The sequence below is a fragment of the Carcharodon carcharias genome (assembly GCF_017639515.1).
Source record: "Carcharodon carcharias isolate sCarCar2 chromosome 24 unlocalized genomic scaffold, sCarCar2.pri SUPER_24_unloc_3, whole genome shotgun sequence".
Taxonomy (NCBI): domain Eukaryota; kingdom Metazoa; phylum Chordata; class Chondrichthyes; order Lamniformes; family Lamnidae; genus Carcharodon; species Carcharodon carcharias.
In genome coordinates, this window is record NW_024470606.1 from 725446 (window position 1) to 740332 (window position 14887).

Consider the following 14887-nt stretch of genomic DNA (forward strand, 5'->3'; position numbering starts at 1 on the left):
TAGTTGATTTTTCCTAAAGTGTAAAATTACTTTTTGTGTATTAATGATGTTATTATGCAATAGCTGATTGGAGTGATAAATGGAATAACCTGTGATACCTGCTCATCCACAAATTCAAGTAGGAAAATGCAAATTTGCATAATAAGTAGTTTGTTAAACTAGGAATGTTATGCCACATTTTGTACATTATGCAGTTTTCGTTCAGTTTCAATTATAGTTAAGGAGATTAAACTGTTGAGGTGTGAGTGTAAAATTCAAAATCAGTTAGCAAACTGTGGAAATTCTAGTCCAATGATAAAATACAGCGAGTTGTTTTTGGAATTCCTCAGAATTAAATATGTTGCTCGTATGAAAATTTTATTACCTCAACAATTAGTGTTAAATTATTTGTGACAAGTCCCTGAACAACTCAGTTGGTTCAAGCAGCATTCAGTGAAGAATTACGGATCAGAAGTTCTTAGGGTGAAATCCACCTGTGATCTGTGGTGTCGTGAGCTACAATTGGCCACAGCTTCCACATGTAACAGATTGGGAAAGTCAGCCTGGGTTATAATCCTTATCATTGTCATACAATCCCAGCTGCAGTTAGACATATGAGGACATTGGGTGAGCACAGACTTGGGGTTTGGTTATGATGCTCCCTACAATCAAAGAAACGGCCGATATTCTCAGTCTGCCTCACACAGAATATGAAGTGGAAACAAGATACAAGACTCTGGCCCCAAGTGGAACTGTACTCAAGGAAAGGCTCAAAACAACATTCAGTGATGAGAATGTTTTTGGAAAAAGAAGAAAAATGCACTGCTTAACAAAAACAAAATGAAGTTATTTACATCACAAAATCCCAATCATTCCACAACTGCCATGAATAAACTATCTGCCAAGTGCTTGCACCTAGGTCCCCTATCACTTATACATATTCAGTTGATCACTTACAGTTTGTGTACAAGGTGATTGCGTAGCTCCTGAGTAACATCACTATGCCACGATTTCCGAATATCAATATTTGAGGGCAGCACAGCTGTTGGCACCGTATTTGGATTACTGACACTTGTGCCATCACTTAGATTTGGGCTGAAAGCATCAAAAGTTGGTGTGAATAATACATACAAAAAGTTGGAATTTTAGTAGGTAGGACAGAAAAGAACTGGAAAGAATAATGATTCACAGACTCACTTAGATATGTACATGGAAGATAACGGCACATCAGTATGCAGTAACCTGGACTGCTGGTCAGGGACCTGCACACCCACATTTCTTCCATGCACGTCTATTTGGTTGGCACCTGTAAAATCATACAAGAGGTCTTTAGCAAAATATTCTCCATTGATTAAAATCTGATTAGTTCACAGGCAAGCACTAATTGCTACTGTTACCCTACATTCTAATCTTGTCTCAGTTACGAAGCAGCACCATGTAAGGATCTGGTGAAATACACCATTATGCAAAATGCACTTTAAATCCCTTTTAAAAGGGATACGCAGTACTTTTTAATTTGTAAATTACCACAAACGTTCTATAGTTTGAATCATCACAAAAATGTATTGATTAGTAGTTGGCAGTCATAGCTAAGTTAGTTTAAAATAAGACTTCTATAAACTTCTGTAGCCGTTTGTCTGTTATTGTCATTCTTGCATTCAGTGCTCCACATACTGGGCCCCATAGAAATTTTGGTTTCTCTATGGTGGTTTCTCAATCCGAGCGCATTCCATTATCCAATATTTCAGTCAACAGGACCATATACATAATTTTAAAATATTAACTATATCAAGTGCAAATTCCAAGAAGAGCGGCACTTTAGGTGATCCAACTTCAGTGGTCTCAATAATTCAAACTGCTCCACTAAATCTCTATAAATGTGCCTGAATTCTCTTACCACAAGAAAATATGATTCTGAATAGTCATCAACAGTCAATCCAACAAGAAGTCAAAGTAAACAATTCTCAGCTCTTGTGGGGTTTTGACAAAGGTAATTATTGAAAGAGAGTGCCAAATATTTTGCTTGTTTTATGTAAAGTACCATTCTTCTATATTCTTCCATGGATTGTGGGCATCACAGACAAGGCCAGCATTTGTTCCCCATCTCTAAGTATAACACAGCACATTCTGAGACAAACCACTGAGCAAACCACTGGCATTCTGACGTTTGGCAGTCATCAGAAAATTATTTCCAAGCACTGACATCTCAAGCAAGGTCATTATTCTTCCTGGAACCAGTGACCCTCAGGGATGACGAAGGGATCGTTGTTGGAAAGGTCAGCAGCCAATGCTGTATGTGGCGGCTGTGCGATGTGAAAGGCAGCACACCAGGGTGCACCAAGTCAAATACACATTGTGCAGTCTTTCCTCCCAGCATGACATGACCCTGATGGCTCAAGGCATTGCCCTGAGGAATGAACCAGCGAATGGCTATCACTTATTTGTTTAGCTGAAGCAGGTGCAATTTGTGTAGGGCACTTCAAATACATCCTGTGGGATAATGGGTACCCTGATCAGGTCATTTTGCGTTGTATATCACGCAAACTCATGAATGGGCCTCAGGCCGTCACTGTCAGCCCTGAAAAGGCTACTGGAAAGGCAAGGCATCTGAAAAAAGTTGAGCAACAGTTGAAGCTAACTGTTTCATGCTGCGACTACGCAGTAGCAATATGAGTGGTGTTCGCCACTGACAGGACAAAGCCGTCAAGCCAAAAAGACGTTCTGCCTATCACACAAATGAGTAATGTGGTATATGAAATTCAGTGCCAGTGTGATGCTAGGTATGTGGGCCATATGTCCCAAAAACTGGAGGAACTTATCAAACATTATGTTCCAGTTGCTGTTCGCAAGTTGCAGACTGTACCCAACCAGCTTGTGCTTGCAAAACTCAAAACACAGTGTCCAACATTGCTTGTGATTTCACGAATGGACAACATTTGCTAAAGAATCCTCAGTGTGTTTAAAATTACGCTGACAACCAATTTAAGGTTGCCAGTTGGGCTTGTAGTATGGTGCATTTGCGTGTACTGGAAGCTATTAATACATATATTAATACACAGGGCCCTGTTCTTTGCAGACAGAAAGAGCATGTACATACATTGCACCTGGAAGAGAGAGAAGATAGAATTAGTTCTCATGAGCAGACAGAATCCAACATTACATTTAAGTCATTGTGAAGGTCAGGATGTGTGCAACTAATGGAAGGTTCATCCGTACTGGGTAGCGCAGGCAGGTCAATCTCGCCTTCAACACAGGAGCAATCCCTGTCACCCCCTACAACCTACAAACTCAGCTGCCTCCTCCTCGAAATTGGTGAGCTCCTGTATGTCAGGGAGTGCCTCCTACCAGCTGGGATCTCTCCCTCTTGTTGTGGGCTAGCTTGGCCTGCATGAAGACAGATGGGAGGAATGTGATGAGAACAGAACAGAAAGAAGAGATGTGGGAAGCATACAAGTCTGCTGTGTGTGCTGAGCCCTCCCCAGTAAGGGCTGAAGATGGTTTTGTACAGGACATTACACAAGATGGTGGTGATGTTAAAGTGGATGTCAGATATTCAGTGCTAATGTCTCTTCTGCTAATAGTATGTAAGATCCCTGTGGAATGTCACCCTTAGAGTGTCACCCTCATGCCCTTATAAGAGTGTTAGTCAAGAGTGGTGAAGATATAGACGTATCCTGGTGAATCAGCTGACATCATTCATTCACTTCCTGCACTGCAGGGCATTTCTGTTCTGTGTACCACTGGCAGTGACCTCCTTGGCGACCTCCCTCCAAGCTGGTGAAGTGACATTGGTGGACCTCCTGCTACCATCCCTAAGGAAGAGGCTTCACATTTATTCTGGAAGACATGGGGGAGTCACCAGAGAGTGGTTAAAGTGTGGGTCACTGAGTTTGCTTCTCCTGGTGAAAACCTTGGTAAGGTTCCCCATACACCTGGGCTGCAGAGAGTGAATGCGTTTTGGCACTGTTTAAATATGGCGCCAAGACCTCCGACCCCATGAAGGAACGGCGGGGCAAATGAATCAATGACTGGCCCACCACATGATTCTGAGAGCAGCTCACAGTTGCATAATTAATGAGGTTTTAAGCAGAAAATAGGGCACAAGAACTCGCCCCATCGACCAACAGGAAACATGCTGACTATCTCGCCCGCCACCACACTTAATCTGAAAACAGAAATTTCTGCCCATAAGGTCAGAAGTAGGGATGCTCACTAATGATTGCCATATAAATAGTCCATATCCATAAGCAGTCCAACCTGGACAACATTCAAGTTTGGGCTGATAACTGATAAGTGGAAGCAACATTCGTGCCACACAAGGGCCAGGTAATGACCATCTTCAACAAGAGGGAATCTAACTATTGCCCCTTGATATTCAATGACATTACCATCGCTGAATACCCCATGATAAATCAAAGCAATGGAGGTTACCATTGACCAGAACCTGAACTGGACCAGCCATATAAATACTGTGGCTCCAAGAACAGGCCAGAGACTGGGAATTCGGCTGGGAGGAACTCACCTCCTGACTCTCCAAAGCCTGTCCACCATCTACAAGGCACAAGTCAGGATTATGATGGAACACCCTAGATTTGTGTAGATAATACAGCTTCAAAAACACGCAAAAAGCTCAACACCCTTCAAGTAGCCTGCTTCATCGGCACCCTATCTACCAGCTTAAACTTGCATTCCGTCCACCAACAACGCAGCGAAATGTGCCATCTACAAGATCAGACCAAGGGCCCTTTGATAGCACCTTCCAAACGCATGACCCCTACACTTAGAAGAGAAGCAGATGCATGGAAACACTGACTCCTCCAAGTCACATACCATCCTGACTTAGAACTATAAGTGCTGTTCCTTCATTGTCAAAACCTGGAACTCCCGCCCTGAATGCTCTGTTGGTGTCACTGCAGCACTTGGACTGCGGCGGTTCAAGAAGGTGCTCAAGGGCAAATAAAGATGGATAATAAGTGCTGGCCTCACGCTCACATTGCTATAACTAATGTAAGAAAAAGATTCCATCTACTTTGTTTAAAATCTTGGGCTGGGGAGCATCTAGTCCAGAGGATCTATCATTCTTCAGTGTCATTATTTTCTTAATTACTGTTATTTTGTTTATGTTAATTTTGCTGAGTCCCTATCCCTGATTCAGTTCAATTCTGGAGACGTCTAGAATGTTCTTCTCTTCTCTACTATAAATATTAACACAAACTAATTATTCAGCATGACCCCATTTCCTTATTTTCACTAATGTTATCACTGTTATTAATTTTCACAGGATCCACATTGCTGCTGACCACACTCTTTTCCATAATGGAATTGTAAAAACATTATTTGTTGATTTAATGTCCATTGCAAGTTTCTTTTCATACTTCCTTTGCATAGCTCTTACTATCTGTTTTGTCACCCTTTGTTGTTCTTTGCAGCCACCAAGGTCTGTACTATTTTTGTGTGAATTTTCCCTTCCCACTTCTCCATTCAGGTTTCCTGTAAAATCATTGCTCCTGGTGGATTCAGATCACGGCTGTTCCTGCCTTCCCTCCTGATACCTATAATGAGAATCCTTCCCTCCTGCTCCAGCCTTGCACATTGACCAGCTTCATGCTTCTCCCCTTAATTGACCCAGTGCAAAACAATCCAGATACCACAAACCCCGAGGTCTGTTTTTCACTCCAGTGTCTGTCTTAACATTCCCTCTATAAACACATTCCTTTCATTGTTACTAGTTCTGACTGTGGATATTTCCTTTCCTTTCTAGAGATGGTCCCACTTTTTCCAGGATGTTCTTCCCTCTGATACCAGGGAGGTAACACCATTCAGGAGCTGCTCAGGAAGAGTCTGTCTATTCCTCTGACTATAGAAACTCACATCACTCTAACTCGCCTGTTCCTGTACCTCACCTGCCTCTTAAACCATTCCATTCAAGCTGAACTCCTGTTCCCCAGTGTCAGACTGCTATTCATGAAAACCCTGGTCTAAGCCACTGTCTCTATGCACAGTCCCGCTACCAGGTATCTATTAGACAATTCAGTACTCATGTGCTACCTGAACCTGTGACTGTGATGTCCCTCTGGATGATCACCTCTTTCTATCAACCTCTATCCTGTTCCCTCTTCCTGTGTGAACTGCAGGTTCTTGCACAACATGTAGTCCTTCTATCAGGACAAATAATATATTTTGAAGTATTTTGTGAACCTACCTGTGTCCATTCTCATTCTTTTTGAAGATGTTGGATATTCTCCCTTATCTGAACCTTCAGCCATGATGTTGACAGGAATTCCCAGATTCTGATGTTCTATAATAAAATCAATATTAATAGGGGATTCAATGTGATATTAAAATGAGAAGGAAAATATTGAGAACTTCAAACAGTGAGGTGATACACAGCATTAATTTGTAGGATATCTTTAGGTATTTTATAATCTCACAAATGCCACGGTGATATAAGTGGTAGGTATGATGATTGTTTCACAATGTATGAGCCGTCCTCACCCCGTTCCTCATAAAATTCACCCGTGACCCCTTTGTCCGTCAAAAATTCTGCTCCATCTCCAGCCTCCTTGTTCCTCTCCAAATTCCTTGAACCTCCCAAATCCATGCCCTTTCCTTTCCTGGATCTCCATGTCAAAATAAATTTCAACCCTTCCACTGTTCCAAAATGGCTGTTATCAAAGTCATAAATAATACCATATCCGACTCTTTCTGACAGTAATAAATGTAGCATCTTCATCTTTCGCAACCTGGCTTCAGCGTTGACCACGTCATCCTCCTCCAATGCCTCTCCACTGTCCAGCTAGTTGGAATTGTGTCAAAGGTTCCTGGTTCAATTCTAATTTAGAAGTTTGCAGCCATCACTGACATTGGTGTCTCTTTCCACTTCCATGTCGTTATCCCTGGATTCCCCCAACAATCTATCATTGACCTCCGTCTATTTCTCATGAACACTCTGTCACATAGCAATATGGCATCAGGTTCCATATGTAAGCTGATGGCACCCAGCTCAATCTCATCACTACTCTGAAACTTTGCTTCCTGTATCCTAACTCACACCAAGTCACTTTTACTCATCACCTGTGTTCACTGACCCTCATTGGCTCCCAGTCTGACAACACCTCAATTTTAAAATCTTCAACCCAGCTTTTCAAATCTCTCCATTGCCCCCTCTTTGACACCTGTGTGACTTATTCCAGTCCTAGAAGCTGCACTCTCTCTTCCCTGCCACTATCATTCCTGTCCCTGTCTTTCCAAATCTGAGAGGTTCCACATCCTGATGATAATTCACCCACAATTGGGGGTCAAGACAGAAGCTCTGTAATTCATTCCCTAAACCTCTCAGCCTCTTCACCATTCTCTCCTCCATTAATATCCTCCTTTAATTTTCTCATTTAAAAGAGACGACCTCTGACTACAGCATTTGGTCACCTATCGTGACGCTCCTTCGGTGTCTTTTTAAAATTTATACTGCTCTTCTAAGTGGCTTGGGTGTTTTGCTGCATTAAAGTTGCTATACAAGTGCAAGCTATTGAATATTCTGCATGCGTATGTGTGTGTCTCACCTTGTCCATGTGTGTGTCACACCCTGCGTGTGCCCACGCCTGTGCATTGGAAGCAAATGGGCGTATTAGTGAGAGACAGCATGGTTTTGTGAAGGGGAGATCGTGTCTCACTAACTTGATCGAGTTTTTCAAGGAAGTGACAAAGATGATCGACGATGGAAGGGCAGTGGATGTTATCCATATCGATTTCAGTAAGGCCTTTGACAAGGTCTCTCATGGCAAACTGGTACAGAAAGTAAAGTCACACAGGATCAGGGTGAGCTGGCAAGATGCATACAGAATTGGCTTGGTCATAGAAGACAGAGGGTAGCAGTTAAAGGGAGCTTTTCTGAATGGAGAGCTGTGACTAGTGGTGTTCCGCAGGGATCAGTGCTGGGACCTTTGCTGTTTGTAGTATATGTAAATGATTTGGAGGAAACTGTAACTGGGCCAATTAGTAAGTTAAAAACAAAAAAACTGCGGATGCTGGAAATCCAAAACAAAAACAGAATTACCTGGAAAAACTCAGCAGGTCTGGCAGCATCGGCGGAGAAGAAAAGAGTTGACGTTTCGAGTCCTCATGACCCTTCGACAAGTTCTGTCGAAGGGTCATGAGGACTCGAAACGTCAACTCTTTTCTTCTCCGCCGATGCTGCCAGACCTGCTGAGTTTTTCCAATTAGTAAGTTTGCAGACAACACTAAGGTTGGAGGAGTTGCAGATAGTGAAGAGGATTAGCAAAGGATACAATGGGATATAGATCGGTTGGAGACTTGGGCGGAGAAATGGCAGATGGAGTTTAAACCCGACAAATGCGAGGTAATGCATTTTGGAAGGTCTAATACAGGCAGGAATTACACAGTAAATGGCAGAACCCTTAAGTGCATCGACGGGCAGAGGAATCTGGATGTCCAGGTCCACAGGTCGCTGAAAGTGGCAACGCAGATGGATAAGGTGGTCAGGAAGGCATATGGCATGCTTGCCTTCATCGGCAGGGGTATTGAGTATAAAAGCTGGGAAGTCATGCTGCAGCTGTATAGAACCTTGATTAGACCACACTGGAATATTGCGTGAAATTCTGGTCGCCATATTTGGAGAGGGTGCAGAGGAGGTTTACCAGGATGCTACCTGGTCTGGACGTTGTTAGCTATGAGGAGAGGTTGGAGAAACTCAGATTGTTCTCACTAAAGTGACAGAGATTGAGATACGACTTGATAGAAGTTTACAAAATTATGAGTGGCATGGACAGAGTACATAGTCAGAAGCTTTTTTCCAGGGTGGTAGAGTCAATTACTAGGGGACATAGATTTAAGGTGAGAGGAAAAATCTATAGAGGAGATATGCAGGGCAAGTTTTTTTACGCAGAGGGTAGTGAGTGTCTGGAATTCACTGCCAGAGGAGGTGGTAGAAGCAGGTATGATGGTGGTGTTTAAGAGGCAGCTTTACAAATACATGAATAGGGTGGGAATAGAGGGATACGGACTCCGGAAATGCAAAATGTTTTAGTTTGACAGGCAATATGATCGGCACAGGCTTGGAGGGCCGAAGGGCCTGTTCCTGTGCTGCACTTTTCTTTGTTCTTTCCTGTTTCCAGGATCCAGCCCAGATCCCACTCCCCACTGACAACCCCATACCTGCATTTCACTGACCCAGCCCCAACGCGCACCCCACTGATCCAGCCCCACACCCACAGATCCAGCTCCACACCTGAACCTCACTGACCCAGCCCCACACCTACATTCCACTGACCCAGCTCCACACCCACTGACCCAGCCCAGCACCCATACCCCACTGGCCCAGCCCAGATCCCACCCCCACTGACCCAGCCCCACACCTGAACCTCACTGACCCAGCCCCACACCTGAACCTCACTGACCCAGCCCAAACCTACACTCCACTGACCCAGCTCCACACCCACTGACCCAGCCCCTGTACTAAGAACATTCCATTTTCCGACCCAATCGCTTGTTGTACCTGCATCCCGTTGCGTGGAAATTCTCTGAAGTGCTTCTAATACAATTATATCCTTACTCAAGAGAGGAGGCCAAAACTGTACATTGTTTTCCAGATGTAGACTTGCAGAGGCCCTGTACAGATGCAGCAACACTTCCCTCCTTCTACATTCCATTAAATGCCAACATTCCATTTCCCTTTATAGTCACTTGCTGTACCTACATACTAACCTTTTGTTATTCATGTACAAGGACACCCAGACCCCTTGTTCGCTACAATGTATAGTTCTGCAACATATAGTTCGGCAGTCTCTCTCCATCCAAATAATATACTGCTCTTCTATTCTTCCTTCCAAAGTGGACAATCTCACATTTGCCATTTTATATTCTGTCAATTTTTTGCCCATTCACTTAGCTTATGCAGATCCAATTGTAGACTCTTTATGTCCTGTTGACAAATTACTTTCATACCTATTTTTGAGTCATCATCAAGTGTAGCTACCATATATTCGCTCCACTCATCCAGTCACTGATATAGATAATAAATAGTTGAGGGCACAGGATTCGTCAAATGTGGCACTTCGCTGGTTACAGCTTGGAAACCTGAAATCGACCCATTTGTCCCGATCCTCTGCTTCATTTTGACATCAAGGTAGAATTTGACCGAGTGTGGCGTCAAGGAGATGTAGCAAAACTGGAATTGAAGAGAATTTTTTGTTTTGTATTTCTGTTACATTTTGTTGACTTACTCTGATTTCAGTCCAACAGCCAGAAGTTCCTGATAATCCCCTAAATTTCCGGCTGAAAACTACTTTACCATATCCACTCAGCACTTCAGACAAAAAAGCGCTGTGAGATCTTACTGTCTCCATCCTCCCCGGGTTACACACTGTCCAATCTCACTGGCTCCATCCTCCCACAGTTACACACTGTCCGAGCTCACTGGCTCCATCCTCCCCGGGTTACACAATGTTCGATCTCACCGGCTGCATCCTCGCAAGGTTACTCACTGTCCTATGTCACTGGCTCCATCCTCCCCAGGTTAAACACTATCTGATCTCACTGGCTCCATTCTCCCTGAGTTAGACACTGTCTGATTGTACTGGCTCCATCCTCCCCAGGTTACACCCTGTCCGATCTCACTGGCTCCATCCTCCCTTGGTTACATACTGTCCAAAATCACTGGCTCCATCCTCGCCTGTTACACACTATCTGATCTCTCTGGCTCCTTCCTCCTCGGATTACTCACTGTCCGATCTCACTGGCACCATCCTCCCCGGGTTACACACTGTCCGATCTGACTGGCACCATCCTCCCTGGGTTACACAGTGTCTGATCTCACTGGCTCCATCCTAGGCAGATTAAACATTGTCTGATATCACTAGATCCATCTTCCCCAAGTTACACACTGGCTCCATTCTCTCCGGGTTACACATTGTCCGATCTCACTGGCTCCATCCTCCCCGGGTTACACACTATCCAAAATCACTGGCTCCATCCTCATCGGGTTACGCATTGTCCGATCTCACTGGCTCCATCCTCATCGGGTTACACACTGTCCGAAATCACTGGCTCCATCCTCCCCGGGTTACACACTGTCCGATCTCACTGGCTCCACCAACCCCGGGTTACACGGTCTGATCTCACTGGCTCCACCCTCCCTGGGCTACACTGTCTGATCTCACTGGCTCCATCCTCCCCGGATTACACTGTGTGATTTCACTGGCTCCATCCTCCCCGGGTTACAGTGTCTCATCGCACTGGCTCCACCTTCCCTGCGTTACACTGTCTGATCTCAATGACTCCACCCTCCCCGGGGTATACTGTCTGATCTGACTGGCTCCATCCTCCCCGGGTTACAAACTTTCCGATACCACTGGCTCCATCCTCCCTGGGTCACACACTGTCTGATCTCACTGGCTCCATCCTCCCTGGGTCACACACTTTCTGATCTCACTGGCTCCATCCTCCCCAATTACACTGTCTGATCTGACTAGCTCCACCCTCCCCGAGTTACACTGTTTGATCTCACTGGCTCCATCCTCCCCGGGTTACACACTGTCCGGTCTCAGTGACTCCATCCTCCCCACGTTACACTGTGTGATTTCACTGGCTCCATCCTCCCCGCGTTACACTGTCTGATGTCACTGGGTCCACCCACCCTGGGTTACACACAGTCTGATCACACTGGCCCCATCCTCCCCGGGTTACATACTATCCGATCTCACTGGTTCCATCCTCCCCAAGTTACACTGTGTAATTTCACTGGATCCATCCTCCCTGGGTTACACTGTCTGATCCCACTGGCTCCAACATCCGCGTGTTACACTGTCTGATCTCAATGGCTCCCTCCTCCCAAGGTTACAAACTTTCCGATCCCACTAGCTCTATCCTCCCCAGGTTACACAGTCTGATCTCACTGGCTCTATCCGCCCTGGGTTACACTGTCTGATTTCACTGGCTCCATCCTCCCCGGGTTACACTGTCTGATCTCAATGGCTCCATCCTCCCCGGGTTACACTGCCTGATCTCACTGGCTCCACTCTACCCGGGTTACACTGTCTGATCTGACTAGCTCCACCCTCCCCGGGTTACACTGTCTGATCTGACTAGCTCCACCCTCCCTGGGTTACACACTGTCCGATCTCACTGGCTCCATCCTCCCCGGGTTACACACTGTCCGATCTCACTGGCCCCATCCTCCCAGGATTACACTGTGTGATTTCACTGTTTCAATCCTCCCCGGGTTACGCTGTCTGATCTCACTGGCTCCACCCTCCCCGGGTTACACTGTCTGATTTCACTGGCTCCATCCTCCCCGGGTTACACTGTCTGATCTCACTGGCTCCATCCTCCCCGCGTTACACTGTCTGATCTCACTGGTTCCATCCTCCCCGGGTTACACTGTCTGATCTCACTGGCTCCACTCTACCCGGGTTACACTGTCTGATCTCACTGGCTCCACCCTCCCCGCGTTACACTGTCTAATCTCACTGGCTCTATCCTCCCTGGGTTACACTGCCTGATATCACTGGCTCCATGCTCCCCGGGTTACACTGTCTGATCTCACTGGCTCCATCCTCTCCTGGTTACACACTGTCCGATCTCACTGGCCCCATCCTCCCCGGATTACACTGTGTGATTTCACTGTTTCAATCCTCCCCAGGTTACACAGTCTTATCTCACTGGCTCCACACTCCCCGGGTTACACTGTCTGATCTCAATGGCTCCACCTTCCCCGGGTTACACTGTCTGATTTCACTGGCTCCATGCTCCCCGGGTTACACTGTCTGATTTCACTGGCTCCACCCTCCCCGCGTTACACTGTCTGATCTCACTGGTTCCATCCTCCCCGGGTTACACTGTCTGATCTCACTGGCTCCACTCTACCCGGGTTACACTGTCTGATCTGACTAGCTCCACCCTCCCTGGGTTACACTGTCTGATCTCACTGGCTCCACCCTTCCTGGGTTACACACAGTCCGATCACACTGGCCCCATCCTCCTCGGGTTACATACTGTCCGATCTCATTGGTTCCATCCTCCGTGGGTTACACTGTGTGATTTCACTGGCTCCATCCTCCCTGGGTTACACTGTCTGATCCAACTGGCTCCACCCTCCCTGCGTTACACTGTCTGATCTCACTGGCTATATTCTCCCTGGGTTACACTGCCTGATATCACTGGCTCCATCCTCCCCGGGTTACACTGTCTGATCTCACTGGCTCCATCCTCGCCGGATTACACTGTCTGATCTCACTGGCTCCACTCTCCCTGGGTTACACTGTCTGATCAGACTAGCTCAACCCTCCCTGGGTTACACAGTGTGATTTCACTGTCTCCATCCTCCCCGGGTTACACTGTCTTATCTCACTGGCTCCATCCTCCCCGCGTTACACCGTCTGATCTCAATGGCTCCACCCTCCCCGGGTTACACTGTCTGAACTCACTGGCTCCACCCTCCCCGAGTTACACTGTCTGATTTAACTGGCTCCATCCTCCCCAGGTTACACAGTCTGATCTCACTGGCTCCACCCTCCCCGCGTTACACTGTCTGATCTCACTGGCTCCACCCTCCCCGCGTTACACTGTCTGATCTGACTAGCTCCACCCCCCCCGGGTTACGCACTCTCCGAACTCACTGGCCCCATACTCCCCGCGTTACACTGTGTGATTTCAATGTCTCCATCCTCCCCGGGTTACACTGTCTTATCTCACTGTCTCCATCCTCCCTGGGTTACTCTGTCTTATCTCACTGGCTTCACCCTCCCTGCGTTACACTGTCTGATCTCAATGGCTCCACCCACCCCGGGTTACACTGTCTGATCTCACTGGCATCATCCACCCCGGGTTACACTGTCTGATCTCACTGGCTCCATCCTCCCCGGGTTACAAACTTTCCGATCCCACTAGCTCCATCCTCCCCGGGTCAAGCACTATCTGATCTCACTGGCTCCACCCTCCCCCAGTTACACACTGTCCGATCTCACTGGCTCCATCCTCCCCAGGTTACTCACTGTCCGATCTCACTGGCTCCATCCTCCCCAGGTTACACACTGTCTGATCTCACTGGCTCCATCCTCCCCGCATTACACTGTCTGATCTCACTGGCTCCACCCTCCCCAGGTTACACTGTCTGATCTCACTGGCTCGATCGTCCCCGGGTAACACTGTCTGATCTCACTGGCTCCACTTTACCCGGGTTACACTGTCTGATCTGACTAGCTCCACACTACCCGGGATACGCACTCTCCGATCTCACTGGCTCCATCCTCACCGGGTTACACACTGTCTGAACTCACTTGCTCCACCCTCCCCGGGTTACACTGTCTGATCTCAATGGCTCCCTCCTCCCCGGGTTACTCTGTCTGATCTCACTGACTCCACCCTCCCCGGGTAACACACTGTCCGATCACACTGGCTCCATCCTCCCCGGGTTATACTGTGTGATTTCACTGGCTCCACCCTCCCCACGTTACACTGTCTGATATCAATGGCTCCACCCGCCCCGCGTTACACTGTCTGATCTCACTGGCTCCATCCTCCCCGGGTTACTAACTTTCCGATCCCACTGGCTCCATCCTCCCCGGGTCACACACTGTCTGATCTCACTGGCACCATCCTCCCCGGGTTACACTGTCTGATCTCACTGGCTCCATCCTCCCCGGGTTACACTGTCTGATCTCACTGGCTCCACCCTCCCTGGGTTACACTGTCGGATCTCACTGGCTCCACCCTCCCCGGCTTACACACTGTCCGATCCCATTGGCACCATCCTCCCCGGGTTACACTGTCTGATCTCACTGGCTCCATCCTCCCTGGGTTACACTGTGTGATTTTACTGTCTCCATTCTCCCCGGGTTACACTGCCTGATCTCACTGGCTCCACCCTCCCCACGTTACACTGTCTGATATCAAT

The 14887-nt window shown here is 46.9% G+C and overlaps 1 protein-coding gene across 2 annotated transcripts in view; it reads right to left on the minus strand.

The window, feature by feature from the left end:
* Window positions 1-14887, minus strand: part of LOC121273538 (NACHT, LRR and PYD domains-containing protein 3-like) — a 112804-nt gene that overhangs the window by 62839 nt on the left and 35078 nt on the right. Inside the window, exons 2-5 of one of the 2 annotated variants that reach the window (XM_041180715.1) lie at window positions 9940-10162; window positions 6182-6277; window positions 1177-1285; window positions 937-1074 (exon numbers count right to left, since the gene is read on the minus strand). In XM_041180715.1, the coding sequence (XP_041036649.1) occupies window positions 937-1074; window positions 1177-1285; window positions 6182-6277; window positions 9940-9973 (377 nt within the window). In that variant the 5' untranslated portion in view covers window positions 9974-10162. The remainder of the gene's footprint in view (window positions 1-936; window positions 1075-1176; window positions 1286-6181; window positions 6278-9939; window positions 10163-14887) is intronic. The other variant, XM_041180716.1, reaches the window with a different exon arrangement.